Genomic DNA, 13,517 nt, shown 5'->3' with positions numbered 1-13,517 from the left:
GGAACGACCCAGACCCTAAGAAGCTTCGCTCCTAAAACATTTATTTGCTATTGGTATCAAGATAACATTAATTCTGACAAAAAATTCCTGAACACAAGCATAATGTCAGCTTTCAAAAAAGTGCGTCCAAAGCACATCGACCTGCAATAAAACATTTCATTACGAATTCGAAATTAATTTTATTTATCTTAGACATTTCACCATTTGCTACCTGCTGCTAGCGCCTGCACACCCTTGGTCATCCACAAGAACGGGTGTTCTCTTCTCGCACTGTTTTCTTTTATTTTTTATTTATTTATCTACACAATTTCATCTTCACCGGATTGCTGCTGTGCAAAAATTGAACCCCTCAAATTTTCCTAATCATTGCTTGAGCTCGAAACAAGCAAGAACTAACTGAGCGTGATGGCTGGTGGCATGGCTGAAATTCTAAGAGTGAACATAATTAGCAATATTTTGTTTATGTATTTAAAACGCCCTCAATGTACATACAGTGTGTTTAGAGGGAAGGGAGAAAGTATACACGATTCTATGTAACACGGCAAAAGTAGGAAGAGAGGAGGAGTAAAAAACGCATATCAATCGAGTACAGCGTCAATGTACAATAAAAAGAAATAGTAAATTACGAAACTTTTTTTATTATCAACCTAATATAAAGGTATGCGATCAAGATGTACTGAATTAAGTAATTATGTCGCACTTCTTTTTGCGTTGCCTGCTGCAGGAGGAAGCCATCCACTGAAAGCATGTAACTGGAGTCTGAAATGAAGAACAGGGCGAGGGAAGAAATAGCAATTCTAATTACAACGAGAAGTAACGCAGACATTCATGCAGAAATTTGTTCTAAACTCATCTTGTCATAGAACGTTTAAGGTGAGTTGTCCGCGTGCACGATTACAGTGCCTAAACGCGGCATACAATAACGCAAGCAGTGACAGCCCTCAGCAAGTTTAAATTTATAAACGTCATGTACGATTTAGGCGTGAAATCAAATACTACAAAGCTATATTCAGTTCACGTCTTGTTGCTGCTATCGATCTCAGTTGATAAAAAGACAACATTCACTGTAAATTAAGCGACACGCTAAGGTAATGCGGTTTGCAGAAGGAGACAGCGTGGAGAGGATGACAACACTATAGAGACGGCCCCTAAGTGATAGGAATGTCACCATTTAGTAATCCTTAAGAAATAATGTTTTAGGTATGAGGGAAGGATGGACTATTAAGTTAGGCTTATTCGTATACTGTGAAGCACGTGTAACACAGACGTTCTGATCTCCTTACTATAAGCATTCCCAGCAAGAATTCAAGTAAGAGGTGGGGGAAATCAGAGCCGCTTTTTTAGTGGTTCAAGTGGTGGTTTGAAACTCGCGATCCGAAATAAGGAGCAGAATGTGGCTATATTTGGTTACGCAATGGTGAAAATTGCGAAAGTAACATATTGTACATTAAGGTGTTCAAATATCATCACCTATTTTAGGCAGGAAATGAGGAATAATGTGAGGTTGCCATGGAATAAGTAAGTTAACGAACATATTCTGTTGTTTTAGTGAGTAAAAGGGAGAAAATTAAGGTGATTGTTGTTCTTATACTCATATGTGGATTTTCGTCTGCGTCAAGCCACTTGAAATCACATGCTGATATAAGGGGTGTCCCAATAATCACGCGGCATGATTACAAAGAAATAAGGTACAGGGTTACGCGACACAGACGTAGTATATAATAAATGCCTGATGTATGCTTATTGTGCGATGCCCGTGCGCGTTCAAGAACCCCCCATAGTCAAAATTTATACAGCCCTCGGTTATAGTCCCTCTCAACTATATCGTTGCTTTGAACCGTTAGACCATTCTCATGGCTTTCTTGCGACACACTGGGTTGTGTGGCATTTGGTGACAGATCTCTACAATTCAGGACATGCTCAGGTGGAACAATTGCTAACCAGGCTGGGCTAACCACGTTTGTTTCATAATCACAACCACCACCACCAATTATTAAACTTAGTGTATATTGTTCCCAATAGACTTAGGTAGTCAACACAGACGTTTCGTTAATATGAAATAATTAATTTGTCATAATTGTCTTTACGACTCAATACGTATTCACGCAATTATTCAAATATCAATGAGGCATATGTATACGCATGTTGAAACTGCACTATTTTCAACAAAGTACTAATTGTGTGCTCATTTTTCCCCCTGAAGCCAAAGAAACCCCGCTGATATGAAAGAAAACACTCATGTGATTGTGCTCTCAACTAAAATTACAAAGCAGCGCTAAATAACCTCACAACCAGCAACCGTTTTGGCCGTTGTCTGTTGCTACAGAGGGCGTTCCTCACTTTCACAAGGGCATATATACACGTTGCAAGCCCACAAAAGTTGCAATGTTATTATATAGATTCCTTTCGCTCAATTGCACGCCACTATCATCGTCCATATCTCACGACCGACTGTTCTCAAAGATAAGGCGGCTGTAGTGCTAGGCACATTACGGCCTGATTCAGCAATACCAAAGGCGCACGTTTCTTTAGCCGGGAACTGGCACATAGGGTGATACATAACTTGTTTCTTTTTGCATTTATCTCTTAGCATTGCGTATACCTCGCAACGAGCCTGTTTCAGGGCGCTGCTTTCTGATGCGCGCAACAGATATTCGTGGGTCACTTTCTAGATTTCGCGTTTTTTTTTTGTCTACCGGGTGAAAAGAGCAAGCAATTAGTGCGCTGTAGAAAAGGCGCAGTTAGATGTATTTCGAACGTGCCTATACACATGCATATTTGTCATTTTGATAATTGAGTGAGTGCTTGCCAAGATAGAAATACAGTTTTGACTAAATAGTAACTCCGTTAACGAAAAGTTAAGAAGTGGCTCTTTGCTGTGGACTGTCAACAATATGCAATAAAGTTGCTTGGTGTGACGCCGTTCCTATTTTGCATAAAATAGTGCTGCGTGATGGTTGGGAAACCCAGCATATCTTGCACTTATAGCTCTTGCTGCAATGCACTGCGTGCAGAATAAGTTCTTGCTTTTGATTTCATCGTGAAAGTTTATATATGTCATGAAAAAATACATATTTTTCGCTGTTCATGTGGTTTGAAAGCAAGGCGTACTCACCCAAAATACCAGAAGACCAAACATGAACATTGACCCGTTCCTATATCCAAACCTTTCTACAAGATATCCAGCTATAGGAGGCGTCAAGGTAGCCCTGTGGAAAGTAGGAAACACTGAGTGCTCGTATTTAATTTGCAAATGGTATGGCGAATAAATGTCGTATGTATGCACAACGTAAAAAATTAAAAAAATAAACCTGCGCTTAGCTTTTATTGATCATAAATTGCTGTTTACTGAAGGCACTAATGTTCTAGCATGGCTGAAGATAGAATAGACGAACGTTCTTCGCCATTCTGTCCGAGTGAATGTGTACTACAATATCTAGAGATGAACATGCGTGCACCTTGACCAAAACCACTGAAAGGTATATATGTAAGTTTAAAAAACAATGCTCTTAAAACGATGAAAATGTTTGGAGGTAGTTTCACCAGTTTTTCATGTCTTGGTGGCGCACTTGACTCTAAACACTTTTGCTTTTCTAGATTGTTGTTGCTGCGAAATGAATTAGCGCTTCAAGATTAAGTGAATCAGAATATTAAAAGCAAATGTAGATCAAGAGATAGATGCCAAATAATAAAAAAAAGCAAGAATGGGCTCACCCGAAGACAAGACTTGTAACAACGACGGTGGAAATGAAAGACGTCGTTTTTATATCGTCTGAGTATCCTCTTGCCCTGCAAAGAGATGGGTTTGTTATCTGAGCACAAAAACTGCTAGGCACTAACTGTATTATAAACAATTTTCCATCACTGTATTGTCTGCATACAAATGTGCTCATTCTTCGTGTTTTATTAGTATAAACAATAATGAGCGAGGCACCAGTGACAAATGAGTTTCGTCATAAAGGCAGCGAAATAATCTAGATTTGGCTCGCTGAATTTATGCATCTCCGATCGCTGGAGTGAACAATCGCGAATGCTGGCGACGGGAAACCTGAAAACAAAACCCTGAGCTTATCACTATCACATTACTTCATTTCACATCCCATTACACTATCCCATTACTTCAATACAGTATGACATAAGGGGTGGTTGCAGAATGTACACAAGAAGCCCTAACCACGTTTTCAAGAACTTAAAAAGTCATTGCGTCCACCGCGGTAGTATAGCTGTTACTGGACTGATCTGTTGACCCAAAGATCACGGGTTCAATTCTGGCTGCAGCGGTGGTCGCATTTCGACGAAGGCGAAATATTAGAGACGCGTGTACTGTGCGATGAAAGTGCACGTTAAAAAGCCACTTAACAGGCTCCGACTTTTCGTTTACACCCGCTAAAGAATCTCGGCAATTCGTAGAGTATACGCAATTCGTAGAGTATACGCAAATTCACCTATCGGCGACTTGACGTAGCACGCAGCTCGTCCATTGGTCTAAACCAGTCACGACGATGAGCGACGCCTTCCCTTACCTTTCCTCTGAGTCTGAGAGAGAAGGGTGGTGAGGCCACGCGAAAACTTGAAACCAGCTTAAAACGATGTTCTAGCCCCTGTAACTTCCTTTCTATATAGCACGTTATCGCAAAATTCTTGAACAAGCATGTTCAAAAAGCAAAAGTGCGCATACTTATCTTTATAACAATTTTTGGACCTCGGGATTGTTTACTGGCCCTTTAAAGAACGCCAGATGGTCGACATTTTCGGAGCCTTCTACTACAGCGTCTGCCATAATCATATCGTGGTCATAGGACGTTAAACTTTACATATTATCAATACTATAAATAAAAAAAGTTATTACGTATTGACTAGCTATTACTGGACGGGGTATAACAGCAGCTTCAGGAGGAATGGCATTTACCTGTTTACGCGCTCGGCGATAGCATAAGGCTTAAAATTTATGTGTAGGTGCCTGTTAGAAAAGCCGCCCCGCCGCAGTAGTCTAGTGGCTAAGGTACTCGGCTGCTGACCCACAGGTCGCGGGATTGAATCCCGGCTGCGGCGGCTGCATTTCCGATGGAGGCGGAAATGTTGTAGGCCTGTGTGCTCAGATTTGGGTGCACATTAAAGAACCCCAGGTGGTCGAAATTTCCGCAGCCCTCCACTACGGCGTCTCTCATAATCATATGGTGGTTTTGGGACATTAAACCCCACATATCAATTAATCAATCGTTAAAGAAGCATGGGTTGTCAAAATTTTTAGCACCATTCATGATGGCGTGCCTCATAATTATATCATCGTTCTTTCTTGCGAAATTGTTGTTATTGAAGATAGAGATGAGAGAGAGAAAGAAAAAGATGGAAGGAAAGCGAGGGAGGTTAACCATACGCACATCTGGTAACTAGAGGAGGTGAACTAGACTACGTGTAATTTGCTATCCTACACGTGGGAGCGAAAGGGGAGAGCGGAAGTGGGAGAACTAGATGTACATTGTAAACCACACGCAGTGCAGGGTTTCACAGGCGTTCTCTCGGTGATGTTGCCTTCAATAATTCTATAGAAGGGATCATGTGGCTTTCACGGCTGATGTACCTAAAAACCACGCACCCAGGAGCTTCCCTTTACTAAAGAGACGGCACGCTAAATCTTCACCTTAGTAAAAGGACGACCATCCAGTCCCCTCAAGGTGCACAAGAGAGTCCGGTGATCCTCTTCGAAGTCGGGACAGTTTCACAATACGGGGTAAAGAGTTCCTACGCAGTTGCAGTTGTCACGCTTAGATGTACGCTCAAACATATGTTTGTCTTGTTCATTGGATAACAAACGCCTTGTGAACAGTCTCACCCAAGGACACGGTTTTGCGAGTGACATGAGTGACAGCACCTTTGAAATAATAAATGTTGACATGTGATGGTGACAGGATAGAAGTGGTAAAAAGGATTTTTTCAAAGCGTAACACGTGGCACTGCCACGGTATAAAGAATAAATATACCTAGCCGCGCGATTCAGTACTTCCTGAAAGGATTTAAATAGATATTTTTGGTGGTAAATATAAATATATTGTGAATGTTCTAATGTCGCTCTTTTTTTTCTTCAGCGAAGTCTTTGCTGAAAGTAGGCATGAAGTCTCTCATATACGGTGGTGTGTCGGATGGTCCCACTGAGGAAGTCAGTGGCCAAAGTTTCGCACTGTGAGCGTGCCAAAACGTGCTCTCAGAGTCTTTCGGCTCATTAGAAAGCATCGCATGGTTTTTAATTCGTTTTCTGGCTCAGGGTTGGGGCGCCTTTTAATACTGAAGTCTATGCACTCAAGTAGTCATTGTGAAAAAAGCCGATGGTGAAATCCCCTAAGACCACTGGATAACGTGCTGTGATGTTGGAATGAAGTACATGCTTCGAAAACAGGCTTATTGTTATTCTTCGTATAGAATTACACATAATTTTGGCAGACATGACACAAAGAGTTTCGAAGTAAATTTATTTAGTTAACTTTTTGTATTACTGACAATAACATTTCTGTACCGACGAGCCACGTTTATGCAGTTAGCTCACGGCTTGGAGTTTTTACTGTAGAAAACCATTCCTTGGGAGCCTATCTTGAAGGCATTATTTACACTCTCGGGCCGGTGAAAAGGCGCATTATTGTGCACTAATCTACTTGTTTGCTTACTAAGCGTGGCTACTGACATCCATAATTAAGTTGTGTTGCCGCGAAATGCCGACTGCATCTTGCCATGGGATCGGGTGAACACTGCTACGTACCGTTCCAATTAAGAAACTTACACTGCGTGTTTGAGTGCATGGCAATAGCCGCTAACGAACTGGGCAGCCATGCCTGTTCCAGTGAACACTTGGGAAAGGTAAACCATCCACATAGATCTGAAGATAGAAAGGAAATTACAGAAAAATTCACCTCATTGAAGAGCGCAATAACTGCAATGAATCACCGGATACACTTTTAATCAGGTGCAGCTTGAAGCACTGTAGATATGACAAGTAAACCTGATTTTTTTGTACGGTTTCTTGAATACAGCCACTATTTAGTCAGGACGTGATTAAGAGTGTAATTCAGCTATATTTCACAATGGTCTATAAAAACTTGATGTTTTTGGAAACCTTGATTATAATAGAAAACTCAACTTAATGTTTTCTTAGGAAATGCTGAAAAGCTTTAACGTTTATTCATTTCATTTCATGTACAATAAATCATGCGAAACTATTTTCAATTTTTTTCTACTTACATGAATAATATAAATGGAGTTTAAATGAAATCCCTCGAATAGTGACTTCATTTAAGTCATTTAGTACACTACATTGTTGGGGCATTGCTGTGCTCTGAAAACGAATTGTAATTATGTGCAAGGCAAAACAGCATAGCTGGCCAAAGGTCATTCGAAGTATTTCATTCCTTGTGCCTTCTATCATAGCACCAGAATGTTTTTTCAGGGGGGGGGGGGGTGCTAAATTTGTAGTCAACTTTTGTCTACGCTTGGTGTACAACAAAATTATACCTGCTATACTAAACTTAGCTTGGTTAGTTAGGCGTATGTTTAAGGCTGTAATGCACTACTTATGGAAGGTGCGTCTTCTCAGAAAACCTACAATACAAGAAATGTTCATAATTTGGTGTTTTCGAGTCTGAATCACAGTACCCGTGAAACATTTGATGACTTAGGTGAAACATATTAGCTCTTAAGTAGTTTCTAGTAAATAACGTTGTTCTATATGTTTACTGTAGAAGTAGTCATGGCGTAACTGTTGCTTGCGAAATAGCCCGCAGTTTGCTGAAATTATGCCGTATGAGTAATTAAAGTGACTTTTCATTTTATTAATTATAATGCAATGTTCCAGGTCACACATGCATTTTTTTTATGCAAGCTTAAAGATCACGTGCACTTCTAATACCAAAGTACAGATAATTAAACTCGATAGAAGTACTCATTACTGTAAAGCCATACATATATGTTGCGCGACTCCTAGAAAGCCGCTCCCTTTGTTCTACACTGGGCTTTGAACAAATTTTGCTCACGCTTCAAATGAAAGGAATGGCGCTGGTCCTTGTAAAAGAAACACGAAAACCGTAAGAAATTGCCCCACAAAAGCGGAAAATGCGTCCATCTGCAAAAGAAATATTGGTGACTGTAATCATCTATGTCTGTGTGTAAGAAAAATATTTTTTTATTGAAACAGCAATACAAGAGCTGAAAAAAGAAGCGGTTGGTAACGTCACTTGCAACTGAATGAAACTAGATACTCTGAGATAGATAGATAGATAGATAGATAGATAGATAGATAGATAGATAGATAGATAGATAGATAGATAGATAGATAGATAGATAGATAGATAGATAGATAGACCGACGGACGGACGGACGGACGGATGGATGGATGGATGGATGGATGGATGGATGGATGGATGGATGGATGGATGGATGGATGGACGGACGGACGGATTGACGGACAGATGGACGGACGGACGGACGGACGGACGGATAGATAGATAGATAGATAGATAGATAGATAGATAGATAGATAGATAGATAGATAGATAGATAGATAGATAGATAGATAGATAGATAGATAGATAGATAGATGGGCGGGTGGGTGGGTGAGTAGGTAGTTAGGTAGGAAGGTGGGAAGGCAGGCAGGCAGGTAGGTAGGTAATGGCTCGAAATAGGTCTTCTGTACGTGGCGTGCTTGTTCAATTGCATTCGTTAAGATATTTAACCATTTTATTGATAGTGTTAAGTGTGCGTATCTGCTGTGCGGTCATCGATTGTAATTATATATCTGATTGGTTGGCCGAAATATTTGGGGTTATAGTTTAAGAAATGCTTAGCACATTAAAAAAAAAAAACTCCAGCCACGACTTTATTTAAATGAAGTTCTTGTCATGGCATGTTCTTTACAGTCAAGAAATGATCATTATGGTTTGTGGTGTTTTGCCCCGCCGCGATGGTCTAGTGGCTAAGGCACTCGGCTGCTGACCCGCAGGTTGCGGGTTCGATTCCCGGCTGCGGCGGCTGCATTTTCGATGGAGGCGGAAATGTTGTAGGCCCGTGTGCTCAGATTTGGGCGCACGTTAAAGAACCCCAGGTGGTCGAAATTTCCGAAGCCCTCCACTACGGCGTCTCTCATAATCAAATAGTGGTTTTGGGACGTTAAACCCCACAAATCAATCAATCAATCAATCAATCAATGGTTTGTGGTGTTTAATTTCGAGCACCTGACAGGTCTCACGGCAATGTTCTTTTAAAAAGCAAGACAACAGGAAACATATTAAAATGCAAGCCAAGTTTACTGTACCTTTAGTTGACACAGAATGCCCACAACAAGGGACGATATCGTGTAGCTGGCAAACTGAACCATATAAACGCCACCCAGTTCCGCAGTATCAAGGCCAAACTGCAAGAAATTAGTTATTTTCAAAGTGTATAATTGAATACGAAATTGATCTTGCGTGGTTACAAGGGCTTACTTCGGATAAAAGCGGGCAACGTTGCATACTTAAATTTCTGCAAAGTTCTTAGATGTTTTAATATTGAATCAAGCTATAAGGGAGCACTGAGGCTTAGATACTGAGCAAATGACTGAAAATTGAATGTCTCGGTGGTGTAATGAAAATGGTCTCAATTGCGATTTCTTGGAATTGAACAGCTATCACTGTGCGTTTCTTATGTGGTTTGCTTTTGCTTATCGTAAATGAATTTTAATCGCATGACACTTATGACCGATCTTTTGCCTTATTCACCTTTCTGCAAAGTTAGTTTTTGAGCACTCTTGCCCCCTCCATTCTTGACCTTTTGACTTTCTATAATAGCCCTTTCAATGCAACTGTCTTAAAATGTGAACGAATGCGCAAATGAACACCTTTCTAAACGAATGTGGTAACGACATTATTATACCGCTTTATGATCTCCATTACCTGTCTGAGATGTGGCTCCAACGTCGGTTCATTGAATCCCATAATAATCCAACTTATCATCACTGTAATCATGTCGATTACAAAGACAGGATCAATAAGCAACAAAGCTACTGGCCTCTTCAGAGATTCGGATGTTGGAGATTTTTTAGCATCTGGAATGAGTCAAGAGAAAAAGTGATTGTTCCTAGAAAGTATACTGAGGCGATGTCTGTCCCTGTGCTTGTTTTGTGCTAAACCTTCATATGGGCTACATTTGTTGCTTACAAAATAAGAGTTGCATGAGCCCGATTCTACAGGCTACCACCAAGACCGGAATTTTGGTGGATTTATATAAAGCAGCTTGTTGGATGATTTCCTTATTAAAAAGGCATTCTTCAGCTTCAGGGTACATTAATTACCTTTTACAGATATGTCGGACAGCTTCTTTGAGGTTGTCGTCCATGGCAGTGAAAGTCCGAGCAGAGCCGCTATTACAAAGAAGGGCAGCGGGTACGCCCATGCCTAAAATGTATCGGTGAAAGTGTTTCACTCGGTCCAAACGTCTACACACAAATTGTAAATGATTGTCTGGGCTCAAACTCGCTGAAGAATTTGTAGCCTGTGCATTCATTTAAATAAAAAACTGTGCATAATGCAGCGCTAGGAAAATATTTCAATATAAAAAAATTATACTGTTCACTTACGTCAATTAGCACACCTCCAAGACCTGTCCCAACCATGTTTCCCACGCCCCACAAGAACTCCATCGTAGCCTGAAACAAAAATCTTCTGTTGTAAAAAACAGGTAACATGTTCATCAAGCTCTTACTTTTTAAGTACTTTACGTCATTGACTACCTCTGCATTAAAAAAAGAAACAACAACGGCGAGCCTGCGCCATATGCACAGCCTAGTCGCAGCGAAAGCTGGAAGATTGAGCTGCATGCATGAATGTTGGCTGTCTCTTGTGAATTTATGTAGTTTGTATGTGAATCCTTCATTCAATACAGAATAATCGTCCGGAAAAGCATTGAAGATATATAGGAGACACTATAACTGTCAAGAAAACGCAGGATTTAAAGGAAAACCTTAGTACTTACGATAATAGGACCCGTGTGCATAGGAAATTCTGAAGTGACAACTGCGTATGCCGAAACAAGGAACACAGTTGAAAAGAAACCACCGATTACAGCCAGTGTTAAACAAAGGCTAAGGAATACGCTGCCTTTGGGTGACCAGAACATCAACCTACGAAAAAGATGCGACTATGTGGTAGGTTCACAAAACAGGTAAACAATGTGAGTAAGACTTCATTCACCACGTTAACAAATATTTAAGCTGTTATGTAATTATCTCATTCTTAGCCCACAGTGGAAAATCTGAGTAAATGTTTTCATAGTATATTGGTAAAGCCTACATTGTATACCATTATCTGGTACGGTCAGACTCTAACGTAAATAAATTGTATAAACACTCACCCTAAGAGAGTAGTGAACAGTAAGAAACCAATCTGTCCGGATAAATAACACTTCCGTGGTGATGCTAAGGCCATCTAGTAATAAAACATTGCCATGCATTAGAGGATGCATATATGGACACTAGCAAAGCGATTGAGAAACGACGTATGTGAACATACAACAGTGGAAACTTGGGTTAGTTGGTGCGTAGTCATATTTGCAAGTTTATTCAGTGCGCGAAGACAGGAAAAGGGGACAGGGCAGACAGAAAGAGCGCTGACTTCCGACTAACCTTATTTCGCAGAGTGGCAAAATATATGCTTCGAAAAGAACGATACCGAACAGAAAGATAAAATACAAGGCTAATTAATGTCTTGGTATCAAAACACGTGTGATGGGTCCTAAATCGCCGTAAAACCCAACCAGGTACTCATTTTAAAGTGTGGTAAAACAACAGTTGCGCAGGTTACGAAGTTCTCACCAAGCAAGTGTGTTTTTTCTGCATCCATAATTTCACAGGTAAGCTGATTCTTATGCCCTGTCAAGGGTACCAAGAGCACGTTGGCATCCATTGCCGGGATTCTGTTTGCACCCACCTATTCGATCGGCGCTGTATATTGACAAGGCATAAGAATCACCTTACCCGCGAAATTATTGAAGCGGATAAATACACTTGCTAGGTGAGAACTGCGTACAGGATTTTCACCTGTTGTTTTATCACAGTTACAAGGTGATTACCTGACTCGGCCTTAAGACAATCGAGGACCCATCACACGTGTTTTGATACTGACGCATTGATTAGGCTTGTCTTTTATCTTCCTGTTCTGTATCGTCCCTTTTTGACGCATATATTTTGCCACTCTGCGAAGTTAGTTGGAAGTAAGTGCTCTTTATGTGTACCCTGTCCCATTTTTCTTACGTTCGCGCACCGAAAAAAACTTGCAAATATGATGTTTGCGAAACAGAGGTATTTGATAGAGACAAACTTACAATTCGTTCGCTGATCGCAGATCCCAGCAACATTGCCACCTTAACGGCAGAAAAGAAAAACCCATACTTCCAAGCTTCCAGACCAGCAGCGTCAGCCTTGGGAGAGACAGGGCAGGATGAACGTGTCAAGTAACCAAAGCGGAAATCTCGGTACATCGGGATTCCATGTTTATGAATGGTGAGTGCACTGAAAACAATTTTTGTGGTCTCAGCTACAAGTCGGGCCAACTGGTCATTGTCTAAATGGACGGCTTCGTGAACACCATTACAATCTTAAGTACGTGGTGAGTGGTTTTCTGGCAGTGTATTATAAGAAGTGCGCTTGCTTTCCTTTGTTCGATGCGTTCAGAATTCTGAGAATAAATAGATATCAGCTTACAAGCGGGATTATAAAAGCAGAAGAGATTGAAAAGATGTGTGACAAGTGTATCAGCATGCCCTCTGTTGCGCTCACAAAAAAGGAATTTAATTTTCTTGATGTCTGTTCTGATACCGAGCAGTGTTCTTGTTTCTTCTGTGCAGCAGACGAGCACACGTTTTGTTTTGTAGGCGATAGTAGTGTTGCAATTACAAAACAACACTGTTAAATGTAGCGCTATGTGGGTGCAGATTTGTACCTGCATTGTGTGCTGTTTTTCGTGTACTTTTATCTTTCATAAATGTGTCAAGTCAACCGAAAGTCAGACAAACAAATGAAGGAATCGTTTTCTCACTGAGAAGATCTGAATATGTTCTCGACGTGGCTCCACATGCGCGAATCAACGTGTTGAGGGAGATTTCGTCGTGGAATTTGAGGTTCTATATTACTACAGTTCACTCGGTGTGGTAGCTGCTGCTGTGGCAACGTGTCACTAGACGCTACTGAAATGCACAGCCTGTAGGCACTCGTTCCTGCAAAAATTACGTCGCCATCACTGTTGCCGTTGCCGTTTGAGGCGTAGCTGATATACATGAAAGAATAAAATAAAAAAGAAATGACCGGATTCGAATGTAATTTAAACCCGGTACCTCTGCCCTGCAGTCGAATATTCTGCCACAAAACAACACTGGTCCTCTAAACTGATTTGCAAGACCTTATACATGCAGACGTCTTGTCGGGCAAGTAATCGCGTCAACCTATGTAATACTACGTGGTAGATGAGTGAAATAGCAACTAGTCATGAGACAATGTTATTTGC

At 40.8% G+C, this 13,517-nt stretch overlaps 1 protein-coding gene across 1 annotated transcript; it reads right to left on the bottom strand.

The window, feature by feature from the left end:
- Nucleotides 1–268: 268 nt before the first annotated feature.
- LOC119174022 (MFS-type transporter SLC18B1-like) lies at nucleotides 269–12,654 on the bottom strand. Its single transcript, XM_037424801.2, has 12 exons — nucleotides 12,340–12,654; nucleotides 11,371–11,444; nucleotides 10,993–11,140; nucleotides 10,598–10,666; nucleotides 10,313–10,415; nucleotides 9,915–10,066; nucleotides 9,296–9,394; nucleotides 8,019–8,107; nucleotides 6,773–6,868; nucleotides 3,715–3,789; nucleotides 3,116–3,209; nucleotides 269–759 (listed from the first exon to the last, which is right to left on the bottom strand). Exons 1-12 carry the CDS (start codon nucleotides 12,493–12,495, stop codon nucleotides 682–684), a joined length of 1,233 nt encoding a protein of 410 aa, XP_037280698.2. The 5' UTR covers nucleotides 12,496–12,654; the 3' UTR covers nucleotides 269–681.
- Between the last annotated feature and the right edge of the window lie 863 nt (nucleotides 12,655–13,517).

This window comes from Rhipicephalus microplus, unplaced genomic scaffold, assembly GCF_043290135.1.
Source record: "Rhipicephalus microplus isolate Deutch F79 unplaced genomic scaffold, USDA_Rmic scaffold_660, whole genome shotgun sequence".
Taxonomy (NCBI): Eukaryota; Metazoa; Arthropoda; class Arachnida; order Ixodida; family Ixodidae; genus Rhipicephalus; species Rhipicephalus microplus.
Note: the sequence above shows the minus strand (reverse complement) of the source record. Positions and strands in the feature narration are given on the sequence as shown.